We start from the raw sequence: 22,492 nt of genomic DNA, 5'->3' as shown, positions 1-22,492 counted from the left end.
AAAAATTTGTAGGTTTATGCGTCAAGTGTTTCTGTGTAGATGTTTGTTCCTCTTTCAGACAACAAAGAAGACTTAAATAATTTTTTTTATCCATAAAAAAAAAAGAATAAATCAAGAGTCAATTTCAGGAACATTCCATGTATTTTGACCAACATGGCTTGCGATGAAAAACAATTTTAATATCTTTCTTTTGGAATGATGCTGTCAATGCCATTAGTGTTTAAATATAATACAAAGGTGGTGACTTACAACAATCCCACTGTATAGTTGTATCCTCTTGTAACTAAAAGAAGATTGAAAATGAAAAAAAAAAAAAAAATGACAAACCACTTGCTTTCCAGCATTCAGACCAACAGTCAAAATCCAAGAGGACATATTCAAGTTTTTCTCGATATTGCGGTACTAAAATGGTGTGAAGTCTGAGTCACTGTCCGAATCCGTCTCATTGGGTGATTGGTCTCTCTCCAGGTGCAGCTCTCTGACAGTAAGGATTCGTGTGAGCATGCTGTCCAGAGCCTCATCACTCAGTGAAGTGGTTGAGAACCATGTGGGACTGCTGGGTACACAGGAGCGCTCGGGGCTCAGGTAAAACTGGGTTGTGTCATGTCTTATGCCGGGCGAACTGGAAGAAACAACATAGTATGACAACCAAATAAACCATGAATCATTTTATTAAACAAAATGCTGACGTACCATTTTAATAGATAGAACTCGTACAGCTTGACAGGACAGCGGAGGGGATTGTCTGAATTCTGCCGTATTTTTAGCACCCTTTGCTGTTCAGCTTCCTTCTTCTTCTTTAGAGGGACACCGTCTAAATTGGACAAAGTGACTAAGTAGAAAAATAATTAACAAAAAACACATTATCGAAGGTATAACGGACCACTGACCCGTGCTTGTATCCTCTTTTGGGGGATAAAAACGCAGGAAAGACACTTTGTTGTTGGCCTGTCCTCGAGAGTAGCGTTTAATGTGGCCAAAAGAGATGCGACGGTGCTGCTCCACCGTCTTGAAGTTGAAGTACTTGGTGAAGAAATAGAGCAGAGTGTTGAGCAGCACACCTGGTGAAAACGCCCCCAGCTGCTTACAGTCCCACAGATGATACTCCTCCACACGAGAATGAACGTAACCTGAGCAAACAAACAGACATGCTTGTGGAGCAGCAGCAAAACAAGCTCAGCACACATTTGTGTTTTTTAATTGCTCACCACTGGACGAAATAGTTGGTTTCCACCCTCGGAGGATGTTGGTCAGCTCCTGGCAGAATTTGGCATAGAAGACGTCTGCGAAGATGTTCTCCATCCGATTTTTCTCAAACAAGTACTACAATTATGAACGACACGAGATAAAACAAAAACTACATAACATGACTGAATGTGTTCAGTTTGTGTGGTTTCTTCTCATTTTACCTTCTGGATTCCCAAGCAGAGATAAAAGATGCTGTCAGGGCTGTATTTCTCTCCGTTGGGTCGACGCACTTCAGAAATGAACTTGCAGAGGCCGTAGCTTAGTTCAGCTGTGCAACACTTCAGCAAGTCCTCCTTTAGTGTCATACTGCGCACTAATGATGATGAAGTAGTGTTCAATGCTCAAATGGCAGAAAATGGTCTCATAATAAAAATAATGAACCAAAATATTTATTGTTGACTTATTTGATTATTCATTTTACCCAATATAATGTGGTATAGTATTGGTTCTGAATATAATATTTAACTGAATATAATATAATAACACAGAACTTGTTTTTGGGATGACATGTTGGATAAAATGCAAATGGAGGCTTACAGCTAAATTTGAGAGTCTCCATGTTGGGTTGGGCGTTCCTCCAGCATACCCACTTCTTCCAGGCTTGGACTCCATATTCATGTTGCAGTTTGGAGAGGCTGTTTTGAGGGGCTGATGCACGCTTACTGTCCTACATTCCAACAAAACATACAATTCTAAGAAACTTAGCTTTCCATAATGATATGGTACATTAAGAGTTTGGTTCGTGGTCAAAAATAATCCTGCTTTAATTTTTACTTGTTTCTTCTCAAGGAAGCCATCGTGTCCTCTCTTGCGTGATCTCTGTTTGCCAGAGTTGATCTCCTTTTGCATTTGCTTTCTGAAAAGTTCAATTCTTTCTGAAATGTGAAAGGATTAAGATGCATGAAATATGAATCGAAGACAAAAAAAAAATCTGTTTTGACCTCAGAAGAAGCTCTTACCGATTGGGAAATCTGCCTCCAAGTCCATCTGTGGCTCTTCTGCTGCGGTGGAGACAGGGGTCAGTGTGGCAGATCGGGATGGAGGCTTTTTCTCAGGCTCTGGAGTTTGATCTTGTGTCTGGGCAGAAGACACAGAGTCCTCCTCCCAACTCAGATTGCTAGATAGATCTTCCAAATCAAGGCCCTCCATTATGCTACCAGTCTGATCTGAGCAACAAAACAGGTGGCTTCAAAGATATGCATGTGACCAAAACAATTAAATGTGCATTTGCAGTTTGTATTCTACAGCCTAAAGACCATAACCCTCAAATTTTCCATGATTTACCACTAGAGCTGATTTGTTTTTCCTCCTCTGCATCCTCAGCCACCATCTCTGCCATCATGAGGAGGTCGGCCTCCAGAGGGTCATCAGGGATCTTCTCTTTGATTTCCTGAATGGTCTTCACAATGTGCTCAGCACTGTCCAGAGTTGTAGGGAAGAACAAAGGCACCGGAACCTGCATAGAAGCTAGAATTACAACATAGTCTACAAAACTACATTGAGCCAGAGAGGCATCTGTCTATATATCTACTTTTCACAAGTTTAAAGGAGTATTCAAAGCTAAATACGCTTTTGTGATATGCTGTTAACACAGAAAATAATTCTGACTCGGTTAGTAGGAGGAGGAAGGGTAGATAGCAGATGTACCGGAAGTGGAAGCCCCACAGACTGTGGAATGTATTGAGTGTAGAGATGCATGGGAACTGGCACATACACTGGTACTGGCACAGGTAGCACTATTACTTTAGGAGTACCATCTGCAAGATAAAAAAAAAAAAAAGTGTCAGAATATAGAACAGTAGTTGTTAACTAAAGGATGAAACACAAAAGGGGAAGATTTGTCTGGAATAAGGTTGCTAAAAGTGAAGTCATTGTCACAGTGGAGCTGTTTAGTACCTATTTGTGTCTCAGCATCACAGATGTTGGGTTTACAGGACGTGGCTTTGTTTTTGCTCATGGACTTATAAGGCAATTCCTTGTCGTCATTTGGGGTTTTGGATGACAAACCAGAAGCTTTCACAGCTTGTCTCTATGAGGAGGGTAAAGAACAAGATATTTGTTTACAGCAAATCAGACTGATCCAGGCACACAATTTTCTTTTTTTTTTTTTTCTGAACTCACATTTCCTGTGACTTTTACAGGAACAGAGCCTGCGGAAACACAGGGTTAAATGTGAATGATTTGAGCAAGAAACAAAGCATCTCAGTCTTTAATCATATGGATTATGCAAAAGTGTTCTGTTCAGGTTTAACATGAGGGTTAGATAGTTGATGCTTCTGAGGAAAATCACCTTTTGGATTTGTGCTTCCCAAAACACCTGGCTGTTCATTGGATGCACTTGAAAGCGAGGCGACTTTTGCAATGGGCTGTGTGCCCTCTTTAGTACTTCGAGGAACTGCAGAGGATCCTGGGGCCACACCTGTGGAGACAGTGACAGCACAGGACTCCAGATGAAAGAAAATGAAACTTAGAGGATGTAATAACTTTAGCCAGCCAATTACAGATTCTATAGAACAAAGACTGGATGGGATAAAAGCAGACCAATACACCCAAATATCTGCAGGAAGACATACCTTGTTTGGCTAGAGATTTACTTGTAGCTTTGATCACGGCTCCAGTGATGCCCTGCAGACTGCAGAAGAACATCAAGCACCGCAGGCTGCAGAAATGCTTCATCTCACCCAGCCATTTCACAGTCTCAGTCATCTTTCTCATCTGCTTGCACATTGAGCACTTTATTTCCTGTCACAATTGTGCAGCGGGAACATTTACTGTTACTTTCAGAGGCCACATCTGTTGCATGATGCCTTAAGTCTAATGCCTGCATAACTAAACAGATTAACAAACAAACTAAATCAAATATTACCTGACGGATCAACAAATTATGTTTTAGCAAGCAATCTTTCCCACAGAACTCCTCTTGCTTGCCATCAAAGACATCCGTCACTACGGTCTTAGAAGTGCTGTTACAGTAGAAGCAGTTGCAACAGCGTTTCTTTCCCCAGCGTTTGAAGAGGCTATTCTCAAAGTGTGTCTTGCATCCTGTACAGAAAAGAAAACCACAAACACAAGGTCACATAAACAAACTGATATGGTCATTAGCTAAATATTAAAATACTGCCAAACAATAAAATAATAACAAGATCCTAGTTATGCTTATAACTTACTCTCACTGCAGAAAGAATGGTCAACCTTGTTTATCCTTCTCACTATTTTTAAAGTTTTATCAAGCTTGCAGTATTCGCAGCGAGCCTCCATGCGGTAGATCCTTCTGAACTCATCAATACAAGTGTCACCACAGAAAGCGTACATTTTCCTCTGAAAGATCAGATAAAAAAAATAATAAAATGTTACAAGCATCTACTCAACCAGGACATCAGGCAACTGAACATAAAACCATAGGTTGGTTAATAGTAATACTGACAAACCAAAATCAGGAACAAAAAAAATATTTGTAATTAAGTATTTGTAATGGGCCTAACAAAACAAGTAGGTCTAGTGAACAGGAGTACCCTAAACTCCAGCAGCTCTGGTCTGTGAAAGAATGAGTTCAGACACTGAAAGCAGGGGATCTTGGTGACTGTCTGCACTGGACCACTTGTAGTGCTAGTCTCCACTGATGAGCTGGAGTCTGAAGAAGACGGATTTGGGGTAGATGCGTTGCTACTTGTAGAGGTAACAGTTTTTACCGCCATTTTAGGTTTCGTCTTACTGAGGGACTCCTGAACCAAGCAAAAAGCAACAACACAAACTGACATCATTCAAATCAATCAGTACGACTACTACAATATTTTAAAGAAGATCAGTGGCAGGCATGACAGAACTGTACCTGATATGCTAGTACACAAGAATAAGAGCAGAAGTTCTGAACGGAGCCATCAAGCATGGATATGTGGTACTGAGGTACTAGTTTCAGCTTGCAGTTGTTGCATTCCACAGCAACATCTTGTTTGCATGCAGACAATAAAAGACATTCAAGTATACATTTTCCAAACGGAACAAAACAGTTGTAAATGTAAAACTGAATAAATTCATAAAAACTTAATTTTAGGGTCTAATCCTCACTATTAGCTAGTTGCTTATTAGCATGCATATGACTAGCATATTGGCTATTTATTAGTACTTATAAGGTAAATATTAATGCCTTATTCTGGATGACCGTATTCTACATCCCTTAATCCGACCACACGCCTAAACTACCCAACTATTTGCCTCAGTATGTTTACCGAGGCAAAAGTCACTGTATATAGTTAGAATTGGTCATCAAACTAAAGTATGATCAAATGCATTAACGAATAATTAAATTACATTTAAATTAATAAAATTAAAAAAGCTATGAAATTCGTTTTTTATATTTCAGAAAAAAAGTATATATATATCAATGTCAATGATTTGGTTTGATCAAATTGGTTGATCAAATATATATATTAGTAGTGCTGACTAAAATAATTAATCCAGTGGATTTTCTTATGCACAGGTGAATATTTATACCAGTGGATCCCAACCCTGGTCCTGGAGGCACCCCAACACTGCATGTTTTGCATGTCTCCTTAGTCAAACACATCTGATTCAGATCATCAACTCATTAGTAGACTCCAAGACCTGAAACTTGTATGTCATGCTGGGTATGCACCAAAATATTTTTTACATCTTATAAGATTTTCAAAATGTGATAGACCACAAAAAATAAAAATTCCTAGATTTAACCGTTTTGCTTCTATAGTGTGTGGTGTGCCATGATGTGACAGACAGCACACCACACACAAACAGATTTTCAGCCAGAGTCTCGACTGTTGTATACATTCGTGCTATTGCCACGAATCAACAAGCTGATCCTCCATCTCTGCTTTCCACATCAATTTCACTTTTTGCTGCGCCACGACTGCTTCCGTCTTCCATCATCTCGCTTTCTAACTGGATATTGTTTCGTTTCACGTGATCATGCATGTGTTTGTTCTCGGGGTTCCCCCCACACATCAGGATTTCTGATCGTAAATATTAAACATGTTGAATATTTACGATTCGCGATTGTGGTGGCTCTGACATTCTTCCGATCAGGTTCAGACAATCTTACACACCGAGGGAAAATCTGATAAAATAATCTGTAGAACCATCACGATAATCAGGACATAGCTAGCTCGTTTATCTTTTGGTGTGTACCCAGCATCAGAGAAAAGAGACTGGAGACAAAACTGTGTTGGGGTGCCTCATGATAGTATAGACTCTATACCAGGGTTCCTCAAATCTTGTCCTGGAGGGCCAGTGCGCTGCTGAGTTTAGCTCCAACCCTGATCAAACACACCTACCTGTGATTTTTTTAATGATCTTGAAGATATTGATTCACATGATCAGGTGTGTTTGATCAGGGTTAGAACTAAACTCCGCAGGAAAGTGGATCTTGTGGGCCAGATTTGGGGATCCCTGCTCTATACTATCATGAATTTAGCATTGTTTTTAAAAGAATAGTTTAATCAAAAAATAAAATGTAGTCACAATTTACACAAAATCAATTTACTCACCATCAAGTCTTTCCAAACCTGTATGACTTTCTTTTGTCTGTGGAACACAAAAGAAGATATTTAAAAAAATGTTTAATTTGTTTATACAATTATAGTCAATGGAGTTTAATATTTTCTGTTGTGTTCCACAGAAATAATAAAAATCATACAGGTTTGGAACAAGCAATAATGATTTATCTCTCTCTCTATATATGCATTAAGTTGATTAAAAGACATAAAATAAACACTGTTCTTTTAAACTTTGTAAAATAGAAAACATTTGACTATAGACGTTTGAATGGTAGTTTATGTATTGGCTAATATCTTAAAGGACAAGGTATTAGTCAACAGAATAGACAGACGGTTGAGCATGAGTGTTTTGTGTAATACTTGTTTATAGATCTGCTGTTTGAATTATTACTTGCCCCTAGGAAGGAATTTTTGCTTCCTGCCTATTTCTACTTTACATTTTCGTTGGCGTTTGTATTTTTGATTGCACTTACTAGTCATTTTAATTATTGCGCTCGGCTAAGAAGTGGCCTGTGTAATTTGCAATGTGCAATTCCGGCATTAAAATTCAAACTGTGGTTTCGATTTGAGGAATTGTCCTGCTATAGGCTGTGATAATTAAAAGGCGGCCACAGCTGTTTTCACAGTGTCTTAGACTGTGTATTTATCTGATGTCTGTGCACTTACGCTGAAGCATCAGCGTTCAGCCTCCCTTGTGGGAAGACCAACGAGTGTAAAGACCTGTGACTTTACCTGCGTGACTTCACCGAGCAACGAAACCATCAAGGCACTTAAGTATATTTTTTATCTTCCCTATACAAACTCTCCTTTTCTGTCCTCTCTTTTCCATCTTTATCTCGTGTTATTTCAAACCATTCCAGTTGTCTCTCGCATGCAGACAGCAACACAATGTTGCTAACCTGCATCCTATCTCTACATCTTCTACTGCACCTCTTTCTTTCTCTGTAGGTCTTTGGAATTGTCAGTCAGCTGTCAACAAAGCAGACTTCATTTCTGCTTTTTCTTTAAACTCCACACTCAACATCTTGGGCTTGACTGAGACCTGGACACATTTTTTATTTTTCTCACACACCCCGTCAGGTTTGCCAGGGTGGGGGCACTGGTCTGCTCATTTCTCTTAAAGGGGGGGTGAAATGCTCGTTTTCACTCAATATCCTGTTAATCTTGAGTACATATAGAGTAGTACTGCATCCTTCATAAATCCAAAAGGTCTTTAGTTTTATTATATTCATTAGAGAAAGATAGTCTGTACCGATTTTTGCCGGAAAAACACGACCGACTGGAGGCGTGACGTGTGGGCGGAGCTAAAGAATCACGAGCGCGAATAGGCTTTTGCGTTGAGAGCATGTGGAAGCTGTGACATTACCGTGAGGGAAAACCCATCATCCAAAACAAACCATGGCTTACAGTCAGATTCAGCCGTTTATTTATGATCCAGAATCAGATCCAGAGGCTGAAACTGAACGAAAGCAGCAGCAGCAACGACTCGCTCTGAGCGGGGCTCGAACCCGGGTCTCTGGCATGGGAGGGGACGCACTAACAAGGAGGCAGAGATATTTGAAGCAGTTTTACTCACCGCCTGCGGTTCCAACACACGATCGTGACCCTTTTTCCAAATCCGTCGTCAAACTGGGCCTTGTGAACAAGCATCTTCGAAATGCAGGGAACAAACAAAAACACTTGCACAACTCCGTTGATGCTCTGTAAAAATAAACTCCATCCACTGGTCCCTTAATGCTGTTTTTTTTTTTTTTGGTAATCTGTGCAGGGTTGTCTTGCCCTGGCAACCAAAAACACACTCCTTTTGTGACATTTTGCGACGCTCTCGCTCTGATCAGTGAATGCCTGTGCTCTCTCAGTGCTCTGCTATACGGGAGTGCGCGCTCTTCCGGCAGACATGCCCTTAGGATCCATATAAGGAAATTCCGCTCCATCTAACGTCACACAGAGCCATACTCGAAAAAAACTTTCCGAAACTTGTAACAAACCGGAAGGAGTATTTTGGGAACAAAAATACTCCTTCAAATGTACAACTTAATTTTTGAAACTTTGTCCATGTTTAGCATGGGGATCCAACTTTTTAACAGTTTAAAAAACTCAGTATGCATGAAATAGCATTTCACCCCCTCCTTTAACTCTCTCTTATGCAATTATAACTCATTTGAATCTCATGTGATCACTGTCAAAGCTCCTATAAAACTCCAGGTTATGGTAATTTACCGCCCTCCTGGGCAAATTCTATCCACCTTCCTAGAGGAGCTGGATGGGCTGCTGTCCTCATTCCCGGAGGATGGCAGTCCACTTTTAGTCTTAGGCGACTTCAACATTCATCTGGACAAGCCTTATGCTACAGACTTCCATTCACACCTTGGTTCATTTAATCTCAAATGACTTACCACTACAAGCACACACAAAACAGGCAACAAACTGTTTTGCACATCCTAATTTGCACATGCAATTGTATTGCAGACAACATTCTGGTAAAACCCCTACATATCTCCGACCATTTCTTCATTACATTTAAACTACATTTTGCTACCTGTGTTCCACCGACCCCCATACCAGTTACTTTTAGACAAAACCATAGACTGTATAAAAACCTGGACGTAGTGTCCGTGACGTCACCCGTAGACTCCTAAAGAGCGTTTTTGAAGCTCAAAGTGTGCAGAGCGGGGCATCGAGATCTTGGCAGCGCGTCAACGCATGACTCTCCTGGACAATTGAAAATGGGCAAAAAGGCGGGATCTGGTTGCTGAAGATACATCTACCTAGCTCAACAGTGGTTACAGCAGCGGCAATCCACCTGTCACTAAAGTGACCACTCCCTTAATTATGCAGATCTTTAAGGCTTAATATAATTTCACGAGAGAGAGCGGGAGGTTGCTTCTCAGACAAAACCTATGCTCCCTCTCCTCCTCCCATCTTTCCCCCTCCCATAGTATCCTCCTCTCTTCCCTCACCTAACCATTTCTTGTCTCTGGATCTGAATGCAGGAACTGACACTTTATGCTCCATTTTAACCTCTCATCTAGATATTTGTCCTCTCTCCTCCAGGCCAGCGTGTGCTACCCCTTCTAACCCCTGGCTATTTGATGTTCTTCATGAGCATCGGCCCAAAGTCAGGGCAGCAGAGAGAAATTGGTGCAAATCAAAAGATCTGTCAGACCTTGGTATGTATCAAACCTTCCTTTCTTCTTTCTCCATACTGCCAAATCTTTATACTTCCACAATATGGTCAACAGTACCCCAGACACATGTAATCTCTTCAAAACATTTAATTCTCTCCTCAGTCCCCCTCCACCACTTCCCATCACTTCTATAACAGCCGATGATTTTGCCACATTCTTCACAGACAAACCAGAACAATCAGTAGTCAATTCTCACCAAAAACACATAGGACCTCACAGGACCTCACAGAGGACCTCAAACCAACCACACCCAACCCTAAAACTCCTGTCTTCTTCACATCTTCTCCTCTCCAGCCACCCTACAACATGCCCTCTTGACCAAATCTCCTCACACCTCCTACAAGCAATTTCTCTCTCCGACACTTTTACCAGCACACACACACATTATCAACACATCTCTCCTCACAGGCACCTTCCCCACTGCATTCAAGCAGGCTCGGATAACACCACTGCTTAAAAAAAACCTACATTAAACACTTTACTTACGGATAGCTACAGACCTGTCTCTCTCATTCCATGCATAGCAAAAACCCCCAAAAGAGTTGTTTTCAACCAGTTATCATTGTTTCTCTCACAGAACAACAAACTGGATGCTAACAAATCAGGTTTCAGGAGTGGCCATTCAACTGAGACTGTACTACTGTCAGTCACGGAAGCCCTGTGGATTTGCAAAAGTTGATTCCAGATCATCAGTTCTTATTCTGCTGGATCTAACTGCTGCTTTTGACTAGGGTTGGGTATCGATTGGGTTTTATTCGATATCGGTGCCATTTCAGAACTTTTAAAACTGTACCGGTGCCTAAACGGTGCCTGAACCGATACTTATATAAAAATAAATAAATTAAATTAAAACACACCTAAAAAGGATAACATTAAAGAACATTATAAAAGATTTAACATAAATCCATAGCATTCACATGCTCCTTGGATGCCCTTATTTTCCAAGCTTCCCTTACTCTAAGGCTAATAAATGTACTTCACAATCTGGGTCATTATTTAATACAAAACCACACATAATGTTTCTACTGTATCTCTGTCAATCACTCTGATATTTTGTTAAAATGTGTGTTGTCTGTCACTGTCTTTAATCAGTTCTGTGAATGACTGTATGCCCGTTCTTTACAGAGCAGCAATTATTTATAAACACACAACTGTCCTCTGTTTGTTTTCCAGTCTGCTCGCGCTGCTCCGCGCGGTCTGTGGATTAAAGAGCGCGCTGAAAGACGGAGAGAGGACAGATCTGCCGCCGTTTTAATATGAAATTTAAGCGGACTGACTCTGAAGCGATTACGAATTTGTGTACAATTTCGCGCTGATGGATTACACCCCAGTCGAGTCGGAGCGGAGCTTCTCTCTGACAACATCTCCAGGACACTTCGCTCCATGTGACTAGTAAGTCAATTCTCAAATAACCATTATGATGAGTTTTGTTCCACCCGCTTAAATGATAAAAGTACTTGTGCTGTAAAACCTATTAAGACTGTGTCTGTTCCCAGAATAGTGAGGTCAAAATATAAATATAAATATAATGTAGGATCTAGAAAAAATCTTATCGTAATTAAACCAGAAAAATGTAAAGTAAATGAACAAAAACAATTTTTAAAGTTTGGGCTCATAAATATTAGATCACTCACACCAAAAGCAGTTATTGTAAATGAAATGATCACAGATAATAGTTTTGATTTACTCTGCTTGACTGAAACCTGGCTAAAACCAAATGATTATTTTGGTCTAAATGAGTCTACTCCACCAAACTACTGTTATAAGCATGAGCCCCGTCAGACTGGTCGTGGCGGGGGTGTTGCAACAATATATAGTGATATTCTCAATGTTACCCAGAAAACAGGATACAGGTTTAACTCTTTTGAAATACTAATGCTAAATGTTACTCTGTCAGACATGCAAAAGAAATCTAATGTATCTCTTGCTCTGGCTACTGTGTATAGACCACCAGGGCCGTATACAGAATTCCTAAAAGAATTAGCAGATTTCCTCTCAGACCTTCTAGTTACAGTTGATAAGGCGCTAATCATGGGAGATTTTAATATTCACGTTGATAATACAAATGATACATTAGGACTTGCGTTTACTGACCTAATAAACTCCTTTGGAGTCAAGCAAAATGTCACCGGGCCCACTCATCGTTTTAATCATACACTAGATTTAATTATATCGCATGGCATCGATCTTACTGCTATAGATATTGTACCTCAAAGTGATGATATTACAGACCATTTCCTCGTATCGTGCATGCTGCGTATAACTGATATTAACTATATGTCGCAGCGATACCGTCTGGGCAGAACTATTGTTCCAGCCACCAAAGACAGATTCGCAAATAACCTGCCTGATCTATCTCAACTGCTATTTGTACCCAAAAATACACACGAATTAGACGAAATTACTGACAACATGGGCACTATTTTCTCTAATACATTAGAAGCTGTTGCCCCAATCAAATTGAAAAAAGTTAGAGAAAAACGTACTGTACCATGGTATAACAGTAATACTCACTCTCTCAAGAAAGTAACTCGTAGTCTTGAACGCAAATGGAGAAAAACTAACTTAGAAGTTTTTAGAATTGCATGGAAAAACAGTATGTCCAGCTATAGACAGGCTCTAAAAACTGCTAGGGCAGAGCATATACACAAACTCATTGAAAATAACCAAAACAATCCAAGGTTTTTATTTAGCACAGTGGCTAAGTTAACAAATTACCAGATGCCACCTGATTCAAATATTCCACCAACGTTAAATAGTAATGACTTTATGAGTTTCTTCACTGATAAAATAGATAACATTAGAAATACAATAGCGAATGTAGATTCTACAGCATCTAACACTTCAGTTTCATCCATCGCACCCAAACATAAACTGCAGTGCTTTACAACCATAGGACAGGAGGAGCTAAATAAACTTATCACTGTATCTAAACCAACAACATGTTTATTAGATCCTGTACCCACTAAATTACTGAAAGAGCTGTTACCTGTAGCCGAAGAACCGCTTCTCAATATCATAAACTCGTCGTTATCTTTAGGACACGTCCCAAAACCATTCAAGCTGGCGGTTATCAAGCCTCTTATTAAGAAACCAAAACTAGATCCTAGTGTACTGGCAAATTATAGGCCTATTTCAAATCTTCCATTTATGTCTAAAATTTTAGAAAAAGTTGTGTCTGCTCAATTGAGCACCTTCCTGCATAAAAATGATCTGTATGAAGAATTTCAGTCAGGTTTTAGGCCCCACCATAGCACAGAAACTGCACTTGTTAAAATTACAAATGACCTGCTCCTTGCGTCAGACCAAGGCTGCATCTCATTTCTAGTCTTACTTGATCTTAGTGCTGCGTTCGACACCATAGATCATGACATACTCATAGATCGATTACAAAACTATACAGGTATTCAAGGGCAGGCTCTAAGATGGTTTAGATCCTACCTGTCCGATCGCTACCATTTTGTTTACTTAAATGGGGAGTCATCTCATTTATCATCAGTAAAATATGGAGTGCCACAAGGATCCGTCCTAGGTCCCCTTCTATTTTCAATATACATGTTGCCCCTTGGTAATATTATTAGAAAATACGGAATTAGCTTCCACTGTTATGCTGATGATACTCAGCTATATATATCAACGAGACCAGATGAACCTTCCCAATTATCTAAGCTAACAGATTGTGTTAAAAATGTAAAAGATTGGATGACAAAGAATTTTCTCCAATTAAATTCGGATAAGACGGAGATATTAATTATTGGACCAAAAAACACTACACAGAATCTTGTAGATTACAATCTGCAACTAGACGGATGTACTGTAACTTCCTCTACAGTCAGAAATCTGGGTGTTATATTAGACAGCAATTTGTCTTTTGAAAATCATATTTCCAATGTTACAAAAATTGCATTCTTCCATCTTAGAAACATTGCCAAGCTACGAAACATGTTATCTGTTTCTGATGCAGAAAAGCTAGTTCATGCATTCATGACCTCTAGACTGGACTATTGTAATGCACTTCTAGGTGGTTGTCCTGCTTCTTCAATAAACAAGCTACAGGTCGTCCAAAATGCAGCAGCGAGAGTCCTTACGAGGTCAAGAAAATATGATCATATTACCCCAATTTTACAGTCTCTGCACTGGCTACCTATTAAGTTCCGCATCAGTTACAAATTATCATTACTTACCTATAAGGCCCTAAATGGTTTAGCTCCAGCGTACCTAACTAGCCTTCTACCACGTTACAACCTATCACGCACCCTAAGGTCACAAAACGCTGGACTTTTGGTAGTTCCTAGGATAGCAAAGTCCACTAAAGGAGGTAGAGCTTTCTCACATTTGGCTCCCAAACTCTGGAATAGCCTTCCTGATAATGTTCGGGGTTCAGACACACTCTCTTTGTTTAAATCTAGATTAAAAACACATCTCTTTCGCCAAGCATTCGAATAATGTATCTTTTTAATTGTGAGTGTAGTTGCATCTGATCAAAGGTGCATTTTTATTCATTAGCTTGGGTTAAACTAATTTTACTTTGTTGGATCAGCAGCTATGCTAATGATGTCTGTATTTTGTTTCTATGTTTTGCCACGGGATTCACATCCCGTGGTAACTAGGATTTACACAAGCTCCAGTCTGGATCCAGAACACCTGAGAAGAGATGATGCTGACCCTCAGAGGACCTCAGATGATGCTAACCCTGAATGAACAAACAGAACTAACAATTATTCCTAAATGTGTGACTTAATCATATAATAACTTAATTAATAATATTGATAGTTCATCGTCTAGCTGACTACGTCTTGTATTATTATTATTTTTTAGTTTTTCTAAAATCCTGTCAAATGTGCACAAACTACTAGCTACTACTAAATATTGTAGAAACATAATTTTCTGTAAAGTTGCTTTGTAACGATTTGTTTTGTAAAAAGCGCTATACAAATAAACTTGAATTGAATTGTACAGTTTATGAAGCCATGCTAAAAAAGCCTAGCGACGCCCATGCTTCGTGTGTACATTTCGGAGAACCAAGACAAATATTTTAATCGATCGCTCAGGCATTTAAGAGGCACCAAAATGAAGCACTGAAATCTGCGTGCTGATTCGGTTCTATGCATACCGGTTCCATAGGTACCGGTGCCATATTGGTACTGGGTTTCGGTACCCAACCCTACTTCTGACACTGTCAATCATCAGAGCCTTCTGTCTGACCTCTCATCACTGGGCAACACAAAGATTCCACTTCCTGGTTTGAATCCTATCTCACAGGTCACTAGGGTTCAGCAGGGATCAGTTCTTGGACCCCTCCTCTTCTCCATATACACAACATCACTGGATCCCAACATACATGCACATGGATTCTCTACCATTGCTATGTTGATGACACACCGCTCTATCTTTCACTCCAACCAGATGATCCAATGGTAGCTGCACATATCTTAGGCTGCCTGGCGAATATCTTGGCATGGATGAAAGAATATCATCTACAGCTCAACCTGGCAAAGACTCAGCCTCTTGTCTTCACAGCCATTCCAACTGTACAGTATGATTTCTCCATCCAGCTAGGTTCTACAATTACCCCATCAACCTTTGATGACCAGCTGACCTTCAAAGACCACATTGCAAAGATTGCTCGATCTTGCAGGTTTGCATCGTACAACATCACAAAGAGCCCACGTTACACCTCTCATGATCTCCTTACACTGGTTACCGGTTGTGGCTCGCATCAAGTTCAAGACATTGATGCTTGCATAAAGAACAGTCACAGGCTCAGCTCAAACCTATTTCCAGTCACTACTACGAATCTACATCTCCTCCAGAAGTCTGAGATCCGCTAGTGAGTGATGCCTCGTGGTACCATCACAGAGATGCTCAACATCACTTTCCAGAACATTCGCGTTCACCATTTCTGGTTGGTGGAATGATCTTCCCACCCCTATACGGAATGCGGAACTTTCAAACGACAGCTGAAAACTCATTTCTTTCAAAGCTACTTGACTTTATCATTAAACATTTTTTTATAAAAAATATTATCTCTCTTTATTAATTTCTTCTCTTTCTAGCTTGTACTTATTTGAACAATGTATAAACTTGGTATTACAAGCACTTTCACGTGTCTGTTTGCCTCTTTAAGAACAATCAATTTATGTATCCCCCAATTGTTAGTCGCTTTGGATAAAAGCATATGCAAAATGACTAAATATAAAATGTAAAGAAAGTACTTGCACACATACTCTGACTTTAAACCTTGTATCTGCACCTCACTACAATTAAATACACTGGGTTGTGTTGTAAATGTGATCAAAGTACCTGACGAACTGCCAGTCTGGACTTTACTCGCCATGACACAGGAAGTGGAGCAGAAAAGCTCCCTGATGCCCTCTGAGTTTGGACTGTCCACTGCATCTGCAGCTGGCCGCAGGGCATGACACATTTTGCAGGTGACAAGTTTCAGACTCCTCTAAAAGTAAAGATAAGTTTATACAGCTTATTTATACTTAAAATTCACCACAAAAATGACCCCCCCCCCCCCCCAAAACAAAGAATTATATCTTAATGAGTATTGTTACTATTAATTTGCGGTCACCTTTTTGTAAGCTGTGAGGCAGTTTTGACTGCAGAACTTCATAACTCTGTCCTCCATCCACAGGGACGGACACTGACCATCTATGCCATAGCAATATCCTCCACAGTTCACACAGCTGTTCATGTTCAGCTTATTGGAGGAGCGGAACTGACTGAAGCAGCTGTCACTGCACAGCTTATGGATAGAGCCCATGTAATTCACCTCATGACTATGAGTCTATGAGAAACAGCAATATTGGATCTTTAAAAACTCAGACAATTACAGCAACAAAATATGCATTTATAATTTCCGACTGAGCACACAAGAATATTCTTCAGCACAGATGTCTACTCACCACTCCTTTCTTCTGACACACACTGCACTTGAAGTTTAAAGCATTGCGGCATTTCTGACTGCAGAACTCCTTTACAGTCCCTGACATGTCTACCAGGGCAATTTTGATATTCTCATCACAAATCTCTCTGAAAAGAAAAAATATACATTAAGTCAAATCCATTCCGGTAACATACAACTACAGCTGAATGAAATGTTGTAAACATACTTCAGGCAGCAGTGACATGTTTTCTTCTTGGAGCCGCAGAGACATTGAGGGGAGCAGTAAAGTTTAGAAGAGCCACTACGCTGGAATGCTGTATGACCCTTCAGCATGACCTTATTACAGGCTGTGCACAACACACCATGTCGTTTTAAAGTATGAATGGATTTAGCTGGGATTGATGGTGGCTTTTCTGGGATGCCTACTGGAGCTCCTGTGACATGAAGATGTAATAATACAAAAACTGATTTCAGACACTTAAAAGAACAGCTCACCCAAAAATGTGTTTTAATTCAGTTTGAAGGATGGTTACTGTGAACTTTATGACAGAAAGTCATACAGGTTTGGAACAAATGTATTTAAAAAAATATAATGCTTACGACCACCATAATGCTTATACTGATGGATGCAGCATTTACGGCAACATAAAACGCACCTTTTATCTTGACATCATCTGGTGTTTGGTCAAAATCCTGAAAGCATGAACATATTGGGATAATCCATAATTGTTGATTTACAGAAATGTGTGTAATAAACAGTAATGGATAACATCAGAGAATAAATAAGGAAAACTAAAATGCATATAGTTTGCATACTTTTTACTCTAATTAACTGCCATATATGCTTTGTCACATCTTCTATTAAATGGAAAGAAGTATAAAAATATAATTAAAATGTAATTTAATCCTGTGATGGCAAAGCTGTTTTTTCAAGTGTCACAGGATCCTCCAGAAATCATGCAAATATGCTGACTGCTGCTCAACCATGATACGTTTTTTTGGATTATTTGATTAATATATATAAAAAAAAAAAAAAAAAAAAAAAAAAAGGTTTTACTGACTTCAAACTTCTGAACAATAGTTTTGGTTGTATATATTATGTAATTTAATGACCAAAAAATTAAAATAAAAAGTACTTTAACCTATCATTTGGTTAATTTAAATTTCATTATAGTTCATTAACTTCTTGAGTAAGCACCTCATCATCCTTGATGTTACCCATTGGGGAATGTTGAGCTTTCTTGCACTCCTCATCCATAGGTTCATCCTTGATCTTCAAAGGCATTATGACGGAGGGCTGGGTTGCTTTAACTCTTTTGTCATCAGCCTGGATAGAAAAAATAGATATTATTTTTTAGCTAGCAAACAAAATGAAACTCATTTGCCTTTAGTGGTTAACATAAAACGTCACTGTGCTCACCATTACAGCAGACGATTCCATAGTCCGGCATTTTATGTCTTTGGCTCTCTGTGTTTCTATACAATCAAAACAAACATTATCACACTTATCGTGAATTTAATAATTAGATTTAATGTATAGACAAAACAAACAGACTTTTGAATCAACTAACAGCAAAGTCCAGGCTAAACAGCAAAATTTTGACCACTTTGATTAGGACAGAGTGTTAAGTACACCGTTTTACTAAGAACATCTGTTTAATTACGTGAATCTTCTGGTCCATCCGCTTCTGTTATCCCAATGTAATCCTCATTCTGTTCCAGTGCCATTTCATTAGTGTCCTCAACTTTAGTGATCACAAGCTCTTCTGAACACTGGGCCATGTCCTCTTCCTGGTACATGTCCAGATATCCTTTGGAATCCTCACTGGCCACAAAGTCACCTGCTGCAGACATGTAGTCCAGCCCAGAGTTCTCACCTGAAATTGGGAAATGACTACATTTATCCATTTCACATATTAAATTTAGGTTACCAGTCACAGAAAAATAAGTCATGTTCTAAAAAGAACTTCTAAATGAGAACTAATATTTCAATATAAAACACATAATTAACATAACCGTCTAAACTCAAAGGAAATGGAAGACAGGCAGTTACTTTATGTCTACTTCACCATCAGGATGGCAGCTAAATTTGGAGAGGCTAAACTCACAGGAACAAAACTAAAATTCTGCTTGCCTTCTGAATAAGCACCAGAATCCATGGTGGCGTTTACATCATAACATTCTTCCATTTGTAGCACAGCCTCAGCAGGATCATTCTGTCAGAAAACATTTAGTGGAGCAACATAACAGCTATGATTTAAAAGTTAAACAGCACAACCTGTTCATTTTCAAACTGTGTGTCAAGCTATTTGAGGACTTGCCATTTGGTAGTGCCGTGTGGGTGGAAGAGCATAGTAGGACCCAGAGGAAGATAGATATGTAGATGGTTCTGTAGGTGGATTTGTAACATTCAAAATGAGTTGACCATGTTGTTCAGGGGAGGTTCTGGGGTTCTTTTGTTTTCCTGAAGTTGACTCAAAATCATCTGCATAATACACTTCATCATCTTCTTCTTCTATGTCCCAACTGTTGTCTGCTGACAGGGCGTCTGGTTCAATCACAGTCTCCTAAAACAGCAGCAGACAGTATTAAAGGAATCGTTAAAAAAAAAAAAAGCTTGCTGAAAGTGTTTGTTTCATTATCAGAACAGATTACGAGAAATTTAGCATTACATTGTTTGCTTACCAGTGGATCATCTGCTGTGAATGGGTGGTGTCAAGAGTGGGAGTTCAAAAGGCTGACAAAAACATCCCAATCAATCAATTAACCTTTTGCAAAGTGAAAAGCTGTGTGTTTGTAATAAATTATAAAAAAAAAATTTCTTATATATCTTCAACCATTGCTTTCAGCTATAACACAATAATACTGCTGTCTCTGGTGTAAAAAACAAAACAAAAACAAATGTATTAGTATGCACAGATCAAGCACCGTTTACAAACAAAAACAATCCAAAAGATTTCTAAACTAATGCAGATGTAAGAGGACAACAGGAAAGGGTTTTCACTGGACGAAGCATTATTATGGATTATGTACTGTTATTTTGGCCAGAAGCAACGTTTTTAAAGTTTTTTTTCCTATGTATGCACAGCTTTTTACTTCACAAGACACTGATCAATTTTTTTTGCGATGCTTTTATCAGCCTCATTCACTGTAGAGGATATTTCATATATGGCCTCATTCACTGTAAAGGATCCACTGGTGAGAAAATTACTTAATGCTAAATTTCTCTAAATCTGGTCCTACATTTTTTAATAACCCGAGGGTCAGTTAATTTAAACTTTTGGTTTTAAGGCACAGCAAAATGACCAAATGGACCATTGTCACTCTTTCTACAATTTCCACTTGAGACATAGGTGGCGCTTATTCACTTATAAGTCTGCAAAAGCAAGTAAAGCAAGAAGATGCCTTGTGCACCTGCCTGCGAACGCGCGCAGAAGAACACGCTCAGGAGAGTTCGAACAGTTCATACATTGAGTGAATAGGGGTAAAAACAGATATAAATATTGTAGTTTCTTGCACAGACTGATTGTTTTGTGTCTTTACACATCAATGTATCAATGTATCGTCACAAGTCCGAAAGGTTTAAATTAGTTTTGTTTGTGTACATATATATATATATATATATATATATATATATATATATATATATATATATATATAGATAGATAGATAGATAGATAGATATATAGATATACAATTATTGTATTTTTTAGCCGCGATTCCCATCCACTTACATTATAAGACTTAAAATGATTCAAAACAACTAAAAAATAAATTTCGTCCTTATCTAAATCACCCCACAACAACAATTATAATTATTTTATTTTTTATCTTTGAAGAACCGGTTTTTCTACTGCCTTGAAAAATCTATTTTAGTAAGCGAAAAGACCATTTCTATACATTTTAGGTGAACTCCATCAGACCCAGCTGTTACAAATAAATAAAAAATCAATATATACTCTTCATTCAATATAGATTGCAATGTTCTGTTATTTTGACTTTCTCAAGAGCCTGGAGCTCAAGCTTTCTGTCGCATGATGACGTTTCCGAGTAGTAAAATCACGCGTGAACTGACGCCAATGTTTGTTTCTAGTCCAGCTGCTGACGATCTGTCATTTTTACATACCTCCGCTCTTTGTGAAACAAACATGGGAACCGCTGATGATTTAAGTAAGACTTGATTCCCACGGATGGATTTAAAATCATCAGAGGAAAAATGTTCACTGCAGACCCTCCATACTTTGAGTAACCTCATGGGTGTGTTAATATCCATCTGAAGAGCAAGCAACCATAAATGCAGTCTATCTGGCTCAAACGTTGGGAATCGGTGAAAAGTCAATTTTCCCGTTTGAGTTGACGCGCGTAGTCTTACGCTTTTAAACAGGTTGCGGCATCCAGGATAGGCACATGTAAGCACCATTTTTGAGGAAAAAAAACAGTTACAAATGAATTAATAAAACCAAGCCACCTCCCCAGACAGTAAAAGAAACCGTCCCGTACAAGCGTCCTCCCTCTCTGTAAACAACAATGGCGTCAGTTAACGCGAGATTTTGCTGGGGCGCGTGCGTCATCATGCGACAGAAAGCTTGAACTCCAAACTCGTGAACGCAACATTTTAACAGAAAACGAACATTTTAATTGAAAAGAACAACATATTATACAGTTGTTTATTTTGATAGGAAAATTCCATATACATAAAAAATGGACTCAAAGTAAACCAAATTTTACATTTTATAAATGACCAAGTTATATGTAAATCTCTAGCAAACAACAACAACAAGAAAAACTGAAAACATTTAATGCTTTTAAAGTTTTATTTTTTTATTTTTCTCTCTGGCAGCTGATGTTAATTTGATTATATGGATATGTAATACCTCATGTTCTTGTGTCATTGAATTAATAAAGCATAAAAAAAGAACGCAAAGCTTTGTGAAGATGTGTTTTCTGCAAAAAGGGAAACAAGAACATTCTGAATTCTTTATCCACAATTGTAAATCGTAATTGAAAAAGAAAATCCTAATTTTAATTTACACATTAAAAGAAATGAGAAAATAACTTTTTTTAACTTTACATTTATCAGATTAATGATTTTTAATGCACCAAATGTATATTAATTGATTATAAATATATATATATTTTATTTTTAATATTATTATATTTGTTTCTCCAAGTATTTGAGTTGACATTACTGATTTGTTATTATTGCCTTTCTATCTTCATTTTTTAAAAGATTGCAATAGAAAAAAAAAAAAAGAAGACTCCGATCAGTGTGTACAGGGAAACATTAAGACTGTAAGGGGCCCCTGGGCTTTACCTCTTGACGGGCCCTTCATCCATAAGAACTACAGCCTACATTCACTCAATATACATAATCACAAAGCACAAGTTATCACCATTAAATTTTGCAGTAATAAATGACTCAAAGATAGGTCTGCCACACAACATATACAACTCACTGCGTGAACTATATGCATAATCAGACACATTACTCATAAATATAAAAATGTGTGACATTATGTGCATTAATGTTGGATAAATGCATTATGAACTTACATGAAATAAAAGGTAAGGTAAATCTACACCTTTACAAAACATTCTGTGCACATTTATTCACACCTTCACAAATATGTCTT

At 38.6% G+C, this 22,492-nt stretch overlaps 1 protein-coding gene and 1 long non-coding RNA gene across 4 annotated transcripts in view; one reads left to right on the top strand and one right to left on the bottom strand.

Annotated features, from left to right (window-relative positions):
- Nucleotides 1-122: 122 nt before the first annotated feature.
- Nucleotides 123-22,492, bottom strand: part of LOC127935248 (zinc finger MYM-type protein 4) — a 33,401-nt gene continuing 11,031 nt past the window's right edge. Inside the window, exons 1-29 of one of the 3 annotated variants that reach the window (XM_052532946.1) lie at nucleotides 20,986-21,399; nucleotides 19,181-19,426; nucleotides 18,994-19,075; nucleotides 18,524-18,736; nucleotides 18,280-18,335; nucleotides 18,058-18,186; nucleotides 17,516-17,552; nucleotides 17,086-17,293; nucleotides 16,879-17,005; nucleotides 16,545-16,760; nucleotides 16,268-16,418; nucleotides 5,078-5,193; nucleotides 4,761-4,970; nucleotides 4,416-4,566; nucleotides 4,115-4,290; nucleotides 3,822-3,990; nucleotides 3,539-3,667; nucleotides 3,370-3,398; nucleotides 3,145-3,277; nucleotides 2,896-3,005; nucleotides 2,533-2,704; nucleotides 2,208-2,414; nucleotides 2,023-2,123; nucleotides 1,786-1,915; nucleotides 1,410-1,561; nucleotides 1,209-1,323; nucleotides 891-1,130; nucleotides 694-814; nucleotides 123-622 (exon numbers count right to left, since the gene is read on the bottom strand). In XM_052532946.1, the coding sequence (XP_052388906.1) occupies nucleotides 403-622; nucleotides 694-814; nucleotides 891-1,130; nucleotides 1,209-1,323; nucleotides 1,410-1,561; nucleotides 1,786-1,915; nucleotides 2,023-2,123; nucleotides 2,208-2,414; nucleotides 2,533-2,704; nucleotides 2,896-3,005; nucleotides 3,145-3,277; nucleotides 3,370-3,398; nucleotides 3,539-3,667; nucleotides 3,822-3,990; nucleotides 4,115-4,290; nucleotides 4,416-4,566; nucleotides 4,761-4,970; nucleotides 5,078-5,193; nucleotides 16,268-16,418; nucleotides 16,545-16,760; nucleotides 16,879-17,005; nucleotides 17,086-17,293; nucleotides 17,516-17,552; nucleotides 18,058-18,186; nucleotides 18,280-18,335; nucleotides 18,524-18,736; nucleotides 18,994-19,075; nucleotides 19,181-19,426; nucleotides 20,986-21,279 (4,440 nt within the window). In that variant the 5' untranslated portion in view covers nucleotides 21,280-21,399 and the 3' untranslated portion in view covers nucleotides 123-402. Of the gene's footprint in view, nucleotides 623-693; nucleotides 1,131-1,208; nucleotides 1,324-1,409; nucleotides 1,562-1,785; nucleotides 1,916-2,022; nucleotides 2,124-2,207; nucleotides 2,415-2,532; nucleotides 2,705-2,895; nucleotides 3,006-3,144; nucleotides 3,278-3,369; nucleotides 3,399-3,538; nucleotides 3,668-3,821; nucleotides 3,991-4,114; nucleotides 4,291-4,415; nucleotides 4,567-4,760; nucleotides 4,971-5,077; nucleotides 5,194-16,267; nucleotides 16,419-16,544; nucleotides 16,761-16,878; nucleotides 17,006-17,085; nucleotides 17,294-17,515; nucleotides 17,553-18,057; nucleotides 18,187-18,279; nucleotides 18,336-18,523; nucleotides 18,737-18,993; nucleotides 19,076-19,180; nucleotides 19,427-20,985; nucleotides 21,401-22,492 lie in introns of those variants that run through there. The other 2 variants (XM_052532947.1, XR_008148034.1) reach the window with 2 other exon arrangements.
- LOC127935257 (uncharacterized) lies at nucleotides 11,270-14,915 on the top strand. The gene is made up of 2 exons (XR_008148046.1): nucleotides 11,270-11,356; nucleotides 14,575-14,915. It is a non-coding gene; the product is annotated as an uncharacterized LOC127935257 (long non-coding RNA).

The sequence above is a fragment of the Carassius gibelio genome, chromosome A19 (genome assembly GCF_023724105.1).
Source record: "Carassius gibelio isolate Cgi1373 ecotype wild population from Czech Republic chromosome A19, carGib1.2-hapl.c, whole genome shotgun sequence".
NCBI lineage: Eukaryota > Metazoa > Chordata > Actinopteri > Cypriniformes > Cyprinidae > Carassius > Carassius gibelio.
Note: the sequence above shows the minus strand (reverse complement) of the source record. Positions and strands in the feature narration are given on the sequence as shown.